Here is a 13,070-nt window from a genome sequence, read left to right as displayed (position 1 = left end):
GTCGAAAAACAATTCAGATACAGTTTGAGAGAGAGAGAGACCAGAGAGAGAGAGAAAGAGAGAGAGAGAGAGAGAGGAGAGAGAAAGACAGAGACAGAGACAGACAGAGAGAGAGAAAGGGACACAGAGACAGAGACAGAGAAAGAGAAAGAGAGAGATTGAAGTGTTGAAAGTTCACCTTGCTCATTTTGCTTTTGCTATCAGCGGTCAGGAAGGACATGTTGTTGATCTCATTCATGACCACGAAGTTCTGCTCCTCCCGCTTGAAGTTCTACAGAACAGAGACACACACATACACACACACACACACACATTATGGAAGAATAATATAATACAGAATATCTTCTTATTTGTCTTTGTAACAAGCACAAGGAAATTGAGCAGTTTGTGGAGGAAATCTGGTATGTAGAGTGACAGAGTAGTTAGTGCTTGCACCTAAAGGATAATAAAACTAACCTTATATTATACATAAATAACCTTGCATTTCTTATTTCTAACGTATAATACTCTTTATTCCTATATGTTGAATGGAGACAGAGAGGCCAGAGTGAGAGAGAGAGAAAAGGAGTGGGCAGCACAGCCTGTGAGGAGTGCAGCCCAGTGTTGAAAGATATCAGTCATGAGGCAGATGTCGAATAACTCCGTGAGCTTTATTCGAATAACTTGCAGCACGTACAGTTACAGCTTGCTTGCTCTCCTGCACTATCTAAGACTGGCCCGCTCTGTAGTCCTAGCCTGTATTTGTAGATTCTGTCTTAGAGTGCCACCTAGTGGCACCAGAACACTGTAACATCTCCCTTTACATATAAATGGAGCGAGAACCCTTACTGGTGCAGCTCCTGCGAAAGCACTGGCTAAGAAAGAACATAACTAATATAAACTAACTGATATAAACTGTTTAGAAAGGTACACAATTAGCAAAACATAAATGCATTATTTTTTAATTTTCCAGTACCCAGTTTCTGCAGGTACTATAACTGTCATGCCCTTTCCCTTTTTTTTATTTTTTTTTTAGATAAAGTCAGTGGTGAATCTCGCAGGTCTCTGGATGTTGCTCCTCGTTCTGGTATGCTGTAGGGGAAGAGAAGGGGGAGGGGGAGAGGAAGGGGGAGGAGGAGGGGGGCGGTTGGGAGATGGAGGTGGGCTCCTGGGTGCATCTTCAGCTGCTGTGTCCGGCATGTCTGGCGGTGTTCCCATGGTACCTCCAGTGTTCCAGTTGTCGTCATCAAGCAGTGTATTACTGTGGTGTGGAGTGATGGTAAGTTGTTCCTGCCCTGGACGAATGTGTCTGCGGTTTCGACGGTATTTCTTCCCATTCACCAGGACCACGTATGAGCGATCGTGAAGCTCATCAATGCATAAGCCCAGGGCCCATGTGCCGTCTGGGTGGTTGGGATGAAGAAGAACTCGTACCGTCTGTCCTTGCGTGATGGGTTGGAGGTCACGAGCATGAAGGTCGTATCTGTGTTTGACTGCTGCCCCTTTGACTCTTTTCTTTGCGACCACATCTTTCGTAACTTCAGGGTTCAGAAGCATACTCCGTCTGGGTAGGAGTGATCGGGTCCGCCTTGACATGAGTCTTTGAACTGGCGAGCTGTCAAGGCCCTCAGTAGGGGTGTTTCTCCATTCTAGCACTGCTCTCCATGGGTCTTCTCCAGCCATTGTACAGCGTTTCAGTAACCCTTTGGCTATTTTCACTGCTGACTCCACTTTGCCATTGCTTTGGCTATGATATGGTGATGAGGTTGCATGCTCAAAGTCCCACTCCTCTGCAAATTGTTGGAATTCCATGCTATTGAAGGGGGGGCCATTATCTGAGAAGACGGTGTGGGGCGTGCCATGTCTGCAGAATTGTCGCTTGCATGCTTCGATGACAGTGGATGCAGTGTAGTCTGAGAGGTCATCAATCTCCCAGTAGTCGGAGTAGTAATCCACCATAATGAGATATGTGGAGCTCTTGATGCTGAAAAGGTCTATTCCGACTTTGGACCACGGGATGTCTGGAATGTGGTGTGTGGTGAGTGTTTCTTTTTGTTGTTTTGCCTGAGTGGCCTTACAGGTGTCACAGTTGTTCGTGAAGTTCTTGATGTCGTCAGCAATTCCTGGCCAGAAAACAGCCTCACGGGCCTTTCTCTGACTGGCTTCAATACCAGGGTGCCCTATGTGGATCTTCAGCAGGAAGTCGTCGCGCAATGTTTCAGGGATGAAGACCTGCTGACCCTTGAAAATTAGGCCATCTTCTGTTGTAAGTTCTTCTCTGTATGTCCAGAACAGACGAAGTGAAGGGTCCACAGCTTGTACGTGGTCTGGCCAGCCCTTGCTGATGTGTCTGTTCAGCGCTTGGGCCACTGGGTCTTGAGCAGTGTGTGTCTTGATGGTCTCCAGTGTCTTTGTGGTGATGTTCGTGTTGCTGCTGTGACTAACACGTTCAAGGTCTGCTGACGTCAGTCCCATGGCATATACAGAGGACGGTGTCTGCATTTGTGGGTGTTCCACATTAGCTTGCTGGGCTCTGGACAAGAAGTCAGCTAAATGGAGGTCCTTGCCCGGTTTGTACAGCAGGTGTATCTGATATCTCTGTAGTCTGAGCAACATCCGTTGCAGTCTCTTTGGTGCCATGAGCAATGACTTCTTGAAAATTACTTCGAGGGGCTTGTGGTCACTGTGAACAGTGATATGATCCCTGCCATGGAGGTACTGATCGAATTTGTCACATGCAAAGACAATGGCGAGGCATTCTTTTTCAATTTGTGCGTACCTCTGTTCAGTTGGCGTCAGCGTCCTTGAGGCAAAGGCTACAGGCTGTCCATTTTGAAGGAGGGCTGCTCCCAGGCCTGTTTCACTTGCGTCACATTGCAGGGTGACCTCTTCGTCAAGGTCATAGTATTTAAGGACAGGATGCTGTGTCACGAGCTGTTTGATACAGCACAATGCTTCTTCATGCTGTGAGAGCTAAGCCCATTCGACATCCTTGTCGGTCAGACGCCTGAGGGGCTCACAGACATCTGACAAGTGGGGCAAGAATTTGGAGAGGTAGTTGACAAATCCAAGCAATCGTTGAAGAGATTTCACATCATGTGGCGTTTGCATGTTCTGAACTGCAGCTACCTTGTCTGGATCTGGGCATAATCCCTCAGTGGTGAGTAGGTGTCCCATGTATGTCACACTGGGGAGCTTTAATCTGAGTTTTTTCTTGTTTAGCTTTAGGTTGACTGACCTGGCTCGTGAGAGGAGGGCTGCGAGATTGTTGTCATGGTCTCTCATCGCTTCTTCGTTGGTGTCGCCGCATCCATAGACAAGAATGTCATCTGCTATCACCGCAACACCCTTGAGTCCTTGCAGCACCTCATGTTGTCGTCGTTGATACTCTTCGGCCGCTGGCTTGATCCCAAAAGGCATCCTGAGCCACCTGTAGCGCCCTAAAGGTGTCCAGAATGTAGTGAGATAGCTGCTTGCCTCATCCAGCTGTATTTGCCAGTAGCCATCTTTTGCATCTAAGACTGAAAATGTCTTTGCCTTGGCTATTTCAGGAAGAATCTCCTCTATTGTCGGCATCTGGTAATGCGATCGAAGTAAAGCTTTGTTCAGTACTGTGGGGTCGATGCAAATGCGGAGCTTGTCCTTCTTTTCCACCAACACCATATTACTGATCCATGGAGTTGGGTCTGTGACTTTGGCAATGATGCCCCTTTTTTCCATGTCCTCTATGGCCTTGGTGACTTTGTCTTTGATGGGAATCGGGACCCTGCGAGGGAGCTGCTGCACAGGTCTTATGGCGGGGTCGACCTTCAGATGGAGCTCCCCAGGGAGGCATCCCAAGCCGTCGAACACGTCATCATATGAGGCCATGAGCTCCTCTGTTGTTTTAGGTATGGTGGCGCTGTCTGCTTGCCCTGCCTCAATACTGTGTACGACGTGGCTGCTGGTTATCTGGAGTAAATTGAGTCGTAGGCAGGTGTCTGCTGAGAGCAGAGGGGTTTGTGATGTCTCCATTACATGAAATCTCAGGATGTATGCGTTGCCATCATGTTCTGCCTTGAGACTGCATTCCCCTTTCGGCTGTATCAGGGTCCCATCATACAGTTTGAGAGTGGCCTTGCTTGGTGACAGGGGCGGATTGCCGTCTTGGAGCAGGCGTTGGAGGTCTCGGAAGCCAATAACATTCACAGTGGAACCAGTGTCTAGTTGGCATTTTATGACATGTGAGGGGTCATATTTAACCATTTCGTCATTGTGTGGGGATAATTTCAGGTGTATGAACCACTTGTTCTTGTTGGCTTGCATGAAATTTATGTGAGAAAGATAAAGCATTGACTCACTTTCATCATCCCTCTCATCCTCTTCGACTAGATTCAGTTGTGGCTTGCGCTGTGCTTGTTGGCAGACTCTTGCAAAATGATTTCGTTTTCCACATGCTTTACATAGTACACCATAAGCTGGACAGTTGGCCTTGCCGTGTAGAGTGCCACAGTAACGACATGTGTTTGTATGCGATGGTTTTTGTCTGGTGTGTTCTGGCACATTTAGCTGTTTACTTCCCCTTTGCCCCTGGCGACCGTCTCGTGACGCGTAGTTGATGGTTTGCTGATCATCGCCAGCAATTTTCTTAATTTGAGCCGAAGTTTGTTCACTAGCACGGCACATATCAACAGCTAGAGGCAATGTCAGTTTCGGCTCGCGCAGCATCCGAGCTTGCGCGTTCGTATCTTTCGTGCCTATGACAAGTTTGTCTCGGAGTAAGTCATCTCTCAGGCAGCCAAAATCACAAGTATCGGCTAGCTTTCTTAGCTTGGCTATGTACTGGTCTGCAGTCTCATTTTGGCTTTGTTTACAATTGTTGAACACAAACCTTTCGTAGATCACGTTTCTGGTCGGTTCGAAGTGTTTCTGTAGTGCATCTAGGACTTTCTGTGGATCTGCCCGGTCTGCGTCAGGCATGTGAAGATGACGCTGCAGTTGGTGGCATTCTTTCCCCATTACTGATAGCAGCGTGGCCACGCGAATGTTGTTTTGCTTTTTGTCTAATCCAGTTGCGATTTCGTAGTTATCCCACTGCGCTCGGAAAAATGTCCAATTGTTGAACATATCGCCCTTCATGTCCATGGGCTCCGGAACTGGAATGTGATACGCCATTCTGAGAGCAACTTTCTTCCTTCTGGTTTAAATCGGATTTCTAGTCTGCCCACCGTTTGCTCATGTGTCCAAAAGGCATCTGGGTTAGACTTCTGACACCATGTTGAAAGATATCAGTCATGAGGCAGATGTCGAATAACTCCGTGAGCTTTATTCGAATAACTTGCAGCACGTACAGTTACAGCTTGCTTGCTCTCCTGCACTAGCTAAGACTGGCCCGCTCTGTAGACCTAGGCTGTATTTGTATATTCTGTCTTAGAGTGCCACCTAGTGGCACCAGAACACTGTAACACTCAGGTCGTAGATCACTGGCCAGACAGGAGGTATGCGGGCCGTGCTGCACTGGACAGAGCAGAACTAAGAGGCTGATGCATAGTCACGCGGTGCCGATTGCGGGGTAAAGCATAGACGTACTGTCAGCGGGGGGTATTGCCTCATAGTCGACCTACATGCGAATGCGTGCGAAAGGGCGTGGTGTTTTTTTTCCCGCCGAAAATTCAAGAGTGGGGCAAGGGGGGAGGGAGGAGGAGATTTTAATGATGTCAATTCACCTCCGTGACAACAGGGGGCGAACTAACTCATTCAGTTGAGCCCAGTCCCTAGAATGAATCACAAAGCTAATCAGCTGGCTATGTAAAACGTAATATTCCACTAGTAGCCTACTTCTAAAAGTTGGGGCATAATTAGATGGTACAAGTACTTTTTTTTGGTCAAGTACTACATGAGATTAAATGCAAGACAAACGCCATTTTAAAAGACAATAGACAGCATGAATGGCCATTCACACCTGGGGCCTAGTAGTAGCTAGCCAGCTAAATCAGTCATTACAAACTCAAAGCTAGTTGACTAGCCACCTGAAACGTAATTCTACCACTAACAAAGAGGCTTCTTGCTATTAATTTAAAAAGTTGTGGCGTAATTAGACATGAATGATAGCATACAAGATTCTCTCTTTATTCATGTTTTACAGTTCAGGTGGTTAAAATGCCAAACAAAAGCCGTTTTAAATACAATACATCTAATGGCCATATTAACAGCTAGCTTAGCAACTGTCAGCCAAACCCATTCAAACTCTACAGGACATTAGCGAACCCTGTTTTAGAAGCTAGCTAGCCACACTACTTGTACTATATACTGTATCAACAAAGAGGCTTCTTGCTATTAATTTAAAAAGTTGTGGCGTAATTAGACATGGATGATAGCATACAAGAGTCTCTCTTTATTCATGTTTTACAGTTGAGGTGGTTAAATGAAACAAAAGCCATTTTTAAATACAATAGATAGCCTATCTAATTAACAGCTAGCTTAGCAACTGTCAGCCAAACCCATTCAAACTCTACAGGACATTAGCGAACCCTTTTTTAATGAGCTAGCTGCCACACTACAAAAGAACAAAGAGGCTTCTTTGCTACTACCACACCACACTACAAACATATCATTTCCATGATGGCCTTTTATGGATATTTCTAATTGATTTTTTGGAAGTTGTACTACTGAAATAAAAAACAGTTTCTCTTCTCCCTGTCAAGTAAACTCCAGTGATTTCCTGCCAAGTCATCTGCATCGTGTTTTTCGTTTTCCTTCAAACCTCCGCGGTAGGGTAGAAGAATAGAACACAACTGACCTATCAGGGCTGAGTTCCCCCCGGACTGCCGTAAGCGCATTGACCAATCACCGTCTTCAAGCATAGCTCAGCTCACGGACATTTCAGCCTGGGAGAAACATGCGTGTACTGCAGCCAGGGGTCGTTTTGTCGCTGCACAGGGGGGTGCTGTGGCTCATTCTCTGTGCAGAACCCCCGCGAACGCGCGACTCTAAACCCCCCTTAAGAGGAGAACAAACTTGTACGCCTTACTTACACACATAAGTCTTAGATGAAGAAAAGAAAAACATATAAATTAGTGCAATAGGTTAGCGTTAAAATAGAATTTTATAAAAGCGTAATCTGGAGACCTATCGATGTAAATAGATAAAGGTGGTTATCCATGGACATGCCCAAATTAATAGATGGTCCATCTCCACATATAAAGTACATGACAAAAAGTCTGGGTGCATGGTCTTCCTTTGGAAATTCCCACTGGGAAAAAACGCCAAAGTCGTGGCGTTTGGATGTCTGCGTGCCTGGGTGTCTGGGACCCCGTGGATGTTCCGGAGGTTGACAGCTATAGAAATATGACTTTAATAATTGCCTACCTTTGTTAGTGACCTATGATCCTACCGTAACATAAAGTGGCTTTATGACAGCTAGCAGAGGATGTTGCTTGACCGGAACTACCTTAAATGGATGCAACCTAAGCGCCCTCGTTAGGAGAAGGGGCTACAGTGGCGTCAAAGGATTAGGCTAGCCCTCAGAACTCTAGCGGCACGGATCCGTGCCGCTTTTGACATGTTGAACATTGACGTAATTAAAACAAAAACATCACATAACTGGAAGTCCAACCCATGTTTTTTGAAAACTAGACATCTCAACCATCATTTTGATACCTCATATGTGTGGGTATCTGCTATACAACTAACAGAGACATTGTTTTTAAAAACGTGTTTTAATATTTTGTTTACTTTGACCGGAATGCTGTTGGAATGACGCAACTTTGAAGTCGCGGCAAAAATACTGCTCGATCATGATCATTTTTCTCCGTCAAAATAACAGAAAATAACCAGCAGCAAATATAATTAACTTTGTAACTATGGTTTTCATTGGTTTTAGAAATCTCTGATCTCTAAAATACAGGGATAAAACATTCACATAAACCAGGAAGTGGTCGATCGACCGGATGTTGTCTTGTGATCAGTGTTGCGTTTCCAGGGAGCACAGTAAACCTGGGGAAGTGGTAGTGGCATATTTTTTAGTGTTCACGGTTTATATTGCTGGAAATATATTGAAGGAAAATTACAAGAAGAGTCGTCATTTCAAGGTGTTTCACGGACGTATTGGTATGTGGATGTTGACAATGTCGGACGACATCAAAGTTGACACGAGAAGTTGGAGTGAAGATGAGACGAGCCTGCGACCTGCCTACTCTTGCTGCTATGCTGCTGCCGCTGCTGTTGCATCCATAGAAAGTAAGTTTGGCTGCTAAAATGTTTTGATATTTGTTGAACAGACATGCAATTGCCTGCAATTGTACCTTCATATTTGAAAAATGAATCCCTGTTGCTTGGAAGATATACAATTTCATGCACATCGTAGCTAATTAGGTGGACGCCAGATGTAAACAAACAGAGGGGGTGTGCACACTCATGAGTGACTTCACGTTGAGTTTTGTAGAAGTAGGCAAATAGATGTGAGATTGGCATATTACTAACAGTGTTGGACTGTAGTTTCTTTTCTTGAGGTCTTTGTAGTGGGTCATGTTGTTTTTGTTTGGAAGAGATTATATTAGCCTGATTTCTGAAATGACTGCATGGAATGACTTGTCCTATGCTTTCTTACAGTAGGCCTAGCTCCTGACCTCAGAAATTATTCATGGCGTTGTGAATCTCTTTATGTATTTATTTGCCTTTATTTATCTTTATGTATTTCTTTTACTGTCATGAAAGCTAGATTGTGACTTAACTTTTTTCCTCTCTCAGTTGGCTGTTACAGATTTACTGACCAGATAAAGGAAGTTCCCGCTGATGCAGACCCAGTGTAAGTAGCTGGCATTGTTTCATGTGTTTAGGGCTATGCCAGGTTTGACACAATATTTGCATTTAGTGATATTCAATATTTTTTTGTGACATTTAATCTCATCTAAATCTCATCATGTTTTTGAACAGTGTTGGGTACCCAGCCACCTATGCACATTGACACAGCCAGCAGCGGGCACCTATTGGGATGGACCCAGGAGGATGACCCAATAGGGTGAGATGCTGAGCTAATGTCACACATATATATTGTAGATTATTGTCTTAGGTGTGTGGGAAATAATTAAATGTTTGTTTACATTGTACAGATGAAAGTTCAGCCCACTCACTGTTGACACCAGTGACACACAGATTGACCAGATCTCATGGAAGTACCCCCTGATGCAGACCCAGTGTAAGTATACATGCTGGCACTGTTTTGTTTATTTAGGCTATGCACTGTTTCATGTGCTTAGGCTATGCCAGGTTTAACACAGTATTTGCTTTTAGTGATAAGTAGCCTAATATTTATTCTCATTTAAATCTCATCATGTTTTTGAACAGCGTTGGGTAGCCACCCTTGCACGTTGACACAGCCAGCAGCGAGCACCCAGGGCGATGGACGCAGGAGTGGAGGATGGCCCAATAGGGTGAGTTGCTAAGCTAATGTCACACACATATAGATAATTGTTTTAGGTGTATGGAAAATAATTAAACATATTTTTTTAAATTGTACAGCTGCAAATTCAGCCCACTCACTGTTGACACCAATGAGGGAACAAGAAAGGCTAGGCAACCCCATCTTTTGACAACGGTCTCCACCGGTCTATTTCTAAAAATGTCAGCAATATATCTGCTATATAACAATGAATTCTTTTAAAAGATTATATGAGACATTTCAAATGTTTTTTTAAGCAAATGCTTATTTATCCTTTCTATCTGTAAATAATCTTGAACATATACAGAATGTATGTCAACCAAACTGCATGAATTGCATAATCACAAAATTGCATTATTTCAAAAGCGCCTATGAGTGTATGGCTACTTTATGACAGGATTGCATATTTGTGAATATTTTATTGTAAATTTTAATGGGATTTTGTCCAAAGAAGTGCTTATTAGTCTTTTGGTTTCTAAATAACCCCAAACATTTTTGTTAGACTGTGTAACAGCCCCTCCTACCACATGAATGGCCTGTCTCAAATTCAAAAACGCCTATAATGTATAGCTGCTATATGATAATATATGTTTGTTTTATAGGATTATATTGGTCATTTCAATGGAATGTGTTAAAATACATGCTTATTGATCATTTTAATGTGAAAGTTGGCCTGAATTTGTGTGTTGGGGTGTATAATAGTCCTCTACTCTCATGAGTTACACAGCAAACACCATAAAATCGCCTATATTGTACTGCACTATAGTGGCAATATTTTTTTGTTGCCTTGTTGTAGATAATGACATGTGATTTCATTTGTTACAGAACATATGTGTTTACAATCTTAGCCAATAAAAAGGTTTTAATCTGTATGTTTGGTATTGTTCATACTCATTTATTATGAAAAAACTAAATCGGATTTTTGTATTTTTTCATTATTTTTACTCTGTCATGTTTATACAGTAGGTTTAAATAAGGTGAGATGTACTCCATCACATTGCCTAGCTTCTGCTGAGTAAAATGATATAAAACACTTGATAGTACACCTCCCTGAAGCCCTCATACATGTATTCAAAGACAGATACGTGAAAAGTCACCAAAAACGCTTGGAGTTCTAAGGGCTAGAGACAAACGGGAATGTCCCATCCTTATAGAATTGAACGTAAGGTGCATATCGCGACATCTTTAGTAGCTGATGTCCGGATGTTAGTTATAGCTAAAAAGTCCAGGCGACAGTTCTGATGCCACTGATGTCTGGGTGCTTTCCCAGTTTTAAAGAATATTATTATTTAGCATTACGTAGCGAAAACTTCCCGAGCGGAAACTCCAGAGATCTTCAGACCCCAACCAGACCTGACGCCAATGGCCCAGACTGATTAAATGCCCAGGAAGCTCTTGAAGATGTTTTTTTAAAAAAAGGAAAAATCCCAGATAAATCCACTATTGTAAAATTTCCCCTACCTTTAATAACGTCATCGTCCCGCCTGCTAAAAGATCTGATTGGCCAAAAGATGGTCTTGGGGAATAGGGATTGATCAGGCGTAGAAGATGCCCCGAGACCAGGGAGCATAAAAGACAGCAAGTCCAGAGCTCAAACAGGACAATGCCAACGGAGTCCCCAGAGACAACCTGAAGCATCCCCTTAGTTGATCAACTTCACGGTTTGCTGTCTGGCTGTTTGCATTAAGTTCTCTCTGACTTTGGTTTTGGTGGGACTTAGGTTTTGGAAGAAACTTGGGTTTTGCAAGGGACAGAAACTTGTTGTCATGTTGAATTCAGGTCTAAGATGTTTTGTATCGGAAACTTGTACTTTGAACTTGCTTCTAAGATGTTCCTAACCTAAGTCGAGTGAATAAATTATCCATCAACAAACTATGCCAGTGTATTTGCCTATTGAATGATTTGTCTCCTAACTAACTCTTATTTTACCCCACATTCAAATGGCCTGGAATTGGAAACCACAACAAGTTGTAACAATATACATCTCACACAGGGCAATACGAATCTCACACATATAACCATGCAGTCCAACCACAGATATCCACACACCCACTTCTCAAGCCTCCCACAAAGCTACCACAAAGCATTTAAATATATATATATATATATATATATATATATATATATATATATATATATATATATATATATTTACAGGCAGAGAACAGTTAAAAAACAAAACAGTTGAGAGCTTGTTTACTCACGTGAGATTTGGACCAAAAGATGAAGACCTCTCCAACCATACGGAACAACTCCTCGGCATCAGGATCTGGGCATGTTAGCCAGCGAGCTCTGTAAAATGTGCACACACACACACACACACACACACACACACACACACACACACACACACACACACACACACACACACACACACACACACACACACACACATTTTGTACTGTGCACACTACATTTTCATTCATTCAGGGCAAACTAATCTCTAGTCTAATCCACCTACACTCTCCAATCTACTCTACAAGTGTGATGTGAACTATAAACCTATTGTTCTCCATGTAGCGGATGAGGAGAGGGTAGAGGACATAGAGGTTTCTGCACAGCATGGCGAACTCGTCGCCGATGGTGTCCTCCACCTCTCTACTCTACTCTATTCTATTCAACTCTACAGGTGTAGTTTGGCTTAGCTGTATCCGTTGTTGTCCACATAGTGCATGAGGAGAGGGTACAGGTCGTCCAAGCACAGGGAGTGCAGGCAGAGCAAACTCATCTCTAGCGTACTCCACATCTCCATTCCACTGCACGTAGTGATGAGGATACTCTACTCTAAGCTACTGTACTCCACTCTACTCTACACATACAAAGAGGTGAAATACTGCACTGCAGCCATACCTGTTGTTGTTCACATAGCAGATGAGGAGAGGGTAGTCTACTCTACTCTACTCTACTCTACTCTACTCTACTCTACTCTACTCTACTCTACTCTACTCTACTAGTGGAGGAAGGACAAAGCCTGGCAGTGATTCATACAATGCATGCACGCACGCACACACACACACACAGGCGTGTACACATGTCTGCAAAAAATAAATGGGACTTCTACTCCACTCTACTCTACACATACGAAGAGGTGAGATACTTAACTGCAGCCATACCTGTTGTTGTTCACATAGCAGATGAGGAGAAGGTACTCTACTGTACTGTACTGTACTCTACACATAGAGGTGAGATGCTTCACCACAGGCATACCTGTTGTTATCCACATAACGGATGAGGAGAGGGTAGAGGGCGTACAGGTCTCTGCACAGCACGGCGAACTCGTCGCGGATGGTGCCCTCCTCCTCGTCCCCCTCCGACTTGCCCTCCATGCGCAGCTTGTCCTCCTCCGCCACCACCTTGGCCGTGCGCTTCTTCAGCTTCTCCATGGTGGGGATGAAGTGGGACTTGAGCATCTCCGGCTTGGCACGGCTCACGATGGGCTGGGAGAAGACTGGAGGGTGGGAGAGAGGAGAGGGAGGGTGGGAGAGAGAGTAGAGTAGTGGAGTTTTTATTGATGCCCAAGGGAAGTACACATAATAATATTGTAAAAAGGACACCCACACAACATAGTCAAAGTCGAGGGAAAGGGGAGAGAGAGAGAGAGAGAGAGAGAGAGAGAGAGAGAGAGAGAGAGAGAGAGAGAGAGAGAGAGAGAGAGAGAGAGAGAGAGAGAGAG

General features: G+C 44.0%; 1 protein-coding gene and 1 long non-coding RNA gene across 2 annotated transcripts in view; one reads left to right on the top strand and one right to left on the bottom strand.

Moving 5' to 3' along the window:
* The window catches only part of LOC134452946 (ryanodine receptor 1-like), a 181,776-nt gene that overhangs the window by 70,602 nt on the left and 98,104 nt on the right, over positions 1 to 13,070 (bottom strand). The window contains exons 74-76 of the mRNA XM_063203634.1: positions 12,605 to 12,845; positions 11,602 to 11,689; positions 179 to 271 (exon numbers count right to left, since the gene is read on the bottom strand). Coding sequence (XP_063059704.1) covers positions 179 to 271; positions 11,602 to 11,689; positions 12,605 to 12,845 — 422 coding nt within the window. The remainder of the gene's footprint in view (positions 1 to 178; positions 272 to 11,601; positions 11,690 to 12,604; positions 12,846 to 13,070) is intronic.
* Positions 7,997 to 8,970, top strand: LOC134452201 (uncharacterized). Its single transcript, XR_010035392.1, has 3 exons — positions 7,997 to 8,196; positions 8,707 to 8,764; positions 8,893 to 8,970. It is a non-coding gene; the product is annotated as an uncharacterized LOC134452201 (long non-coding RNA).

Source organism: Engraulis encrasicolus, chromosome 7 (genome assembly GCF_034702125.1).
Source record: "Engraulis encrasicolus isolate BLACKSEA-1 chromosome 7, IST_EnEncr_1.0, whole genome shotgun sequence".
Lineage (NCBI taxonomy): Eukaryota > Metazoa > Chordata > Actinopteri > Clupeiformes > Engraulidae > Engraulis > Engraulis encrasicolus.
This window is presented reverse-complemented; position numbering and strand designations above follow the sequence as displayed.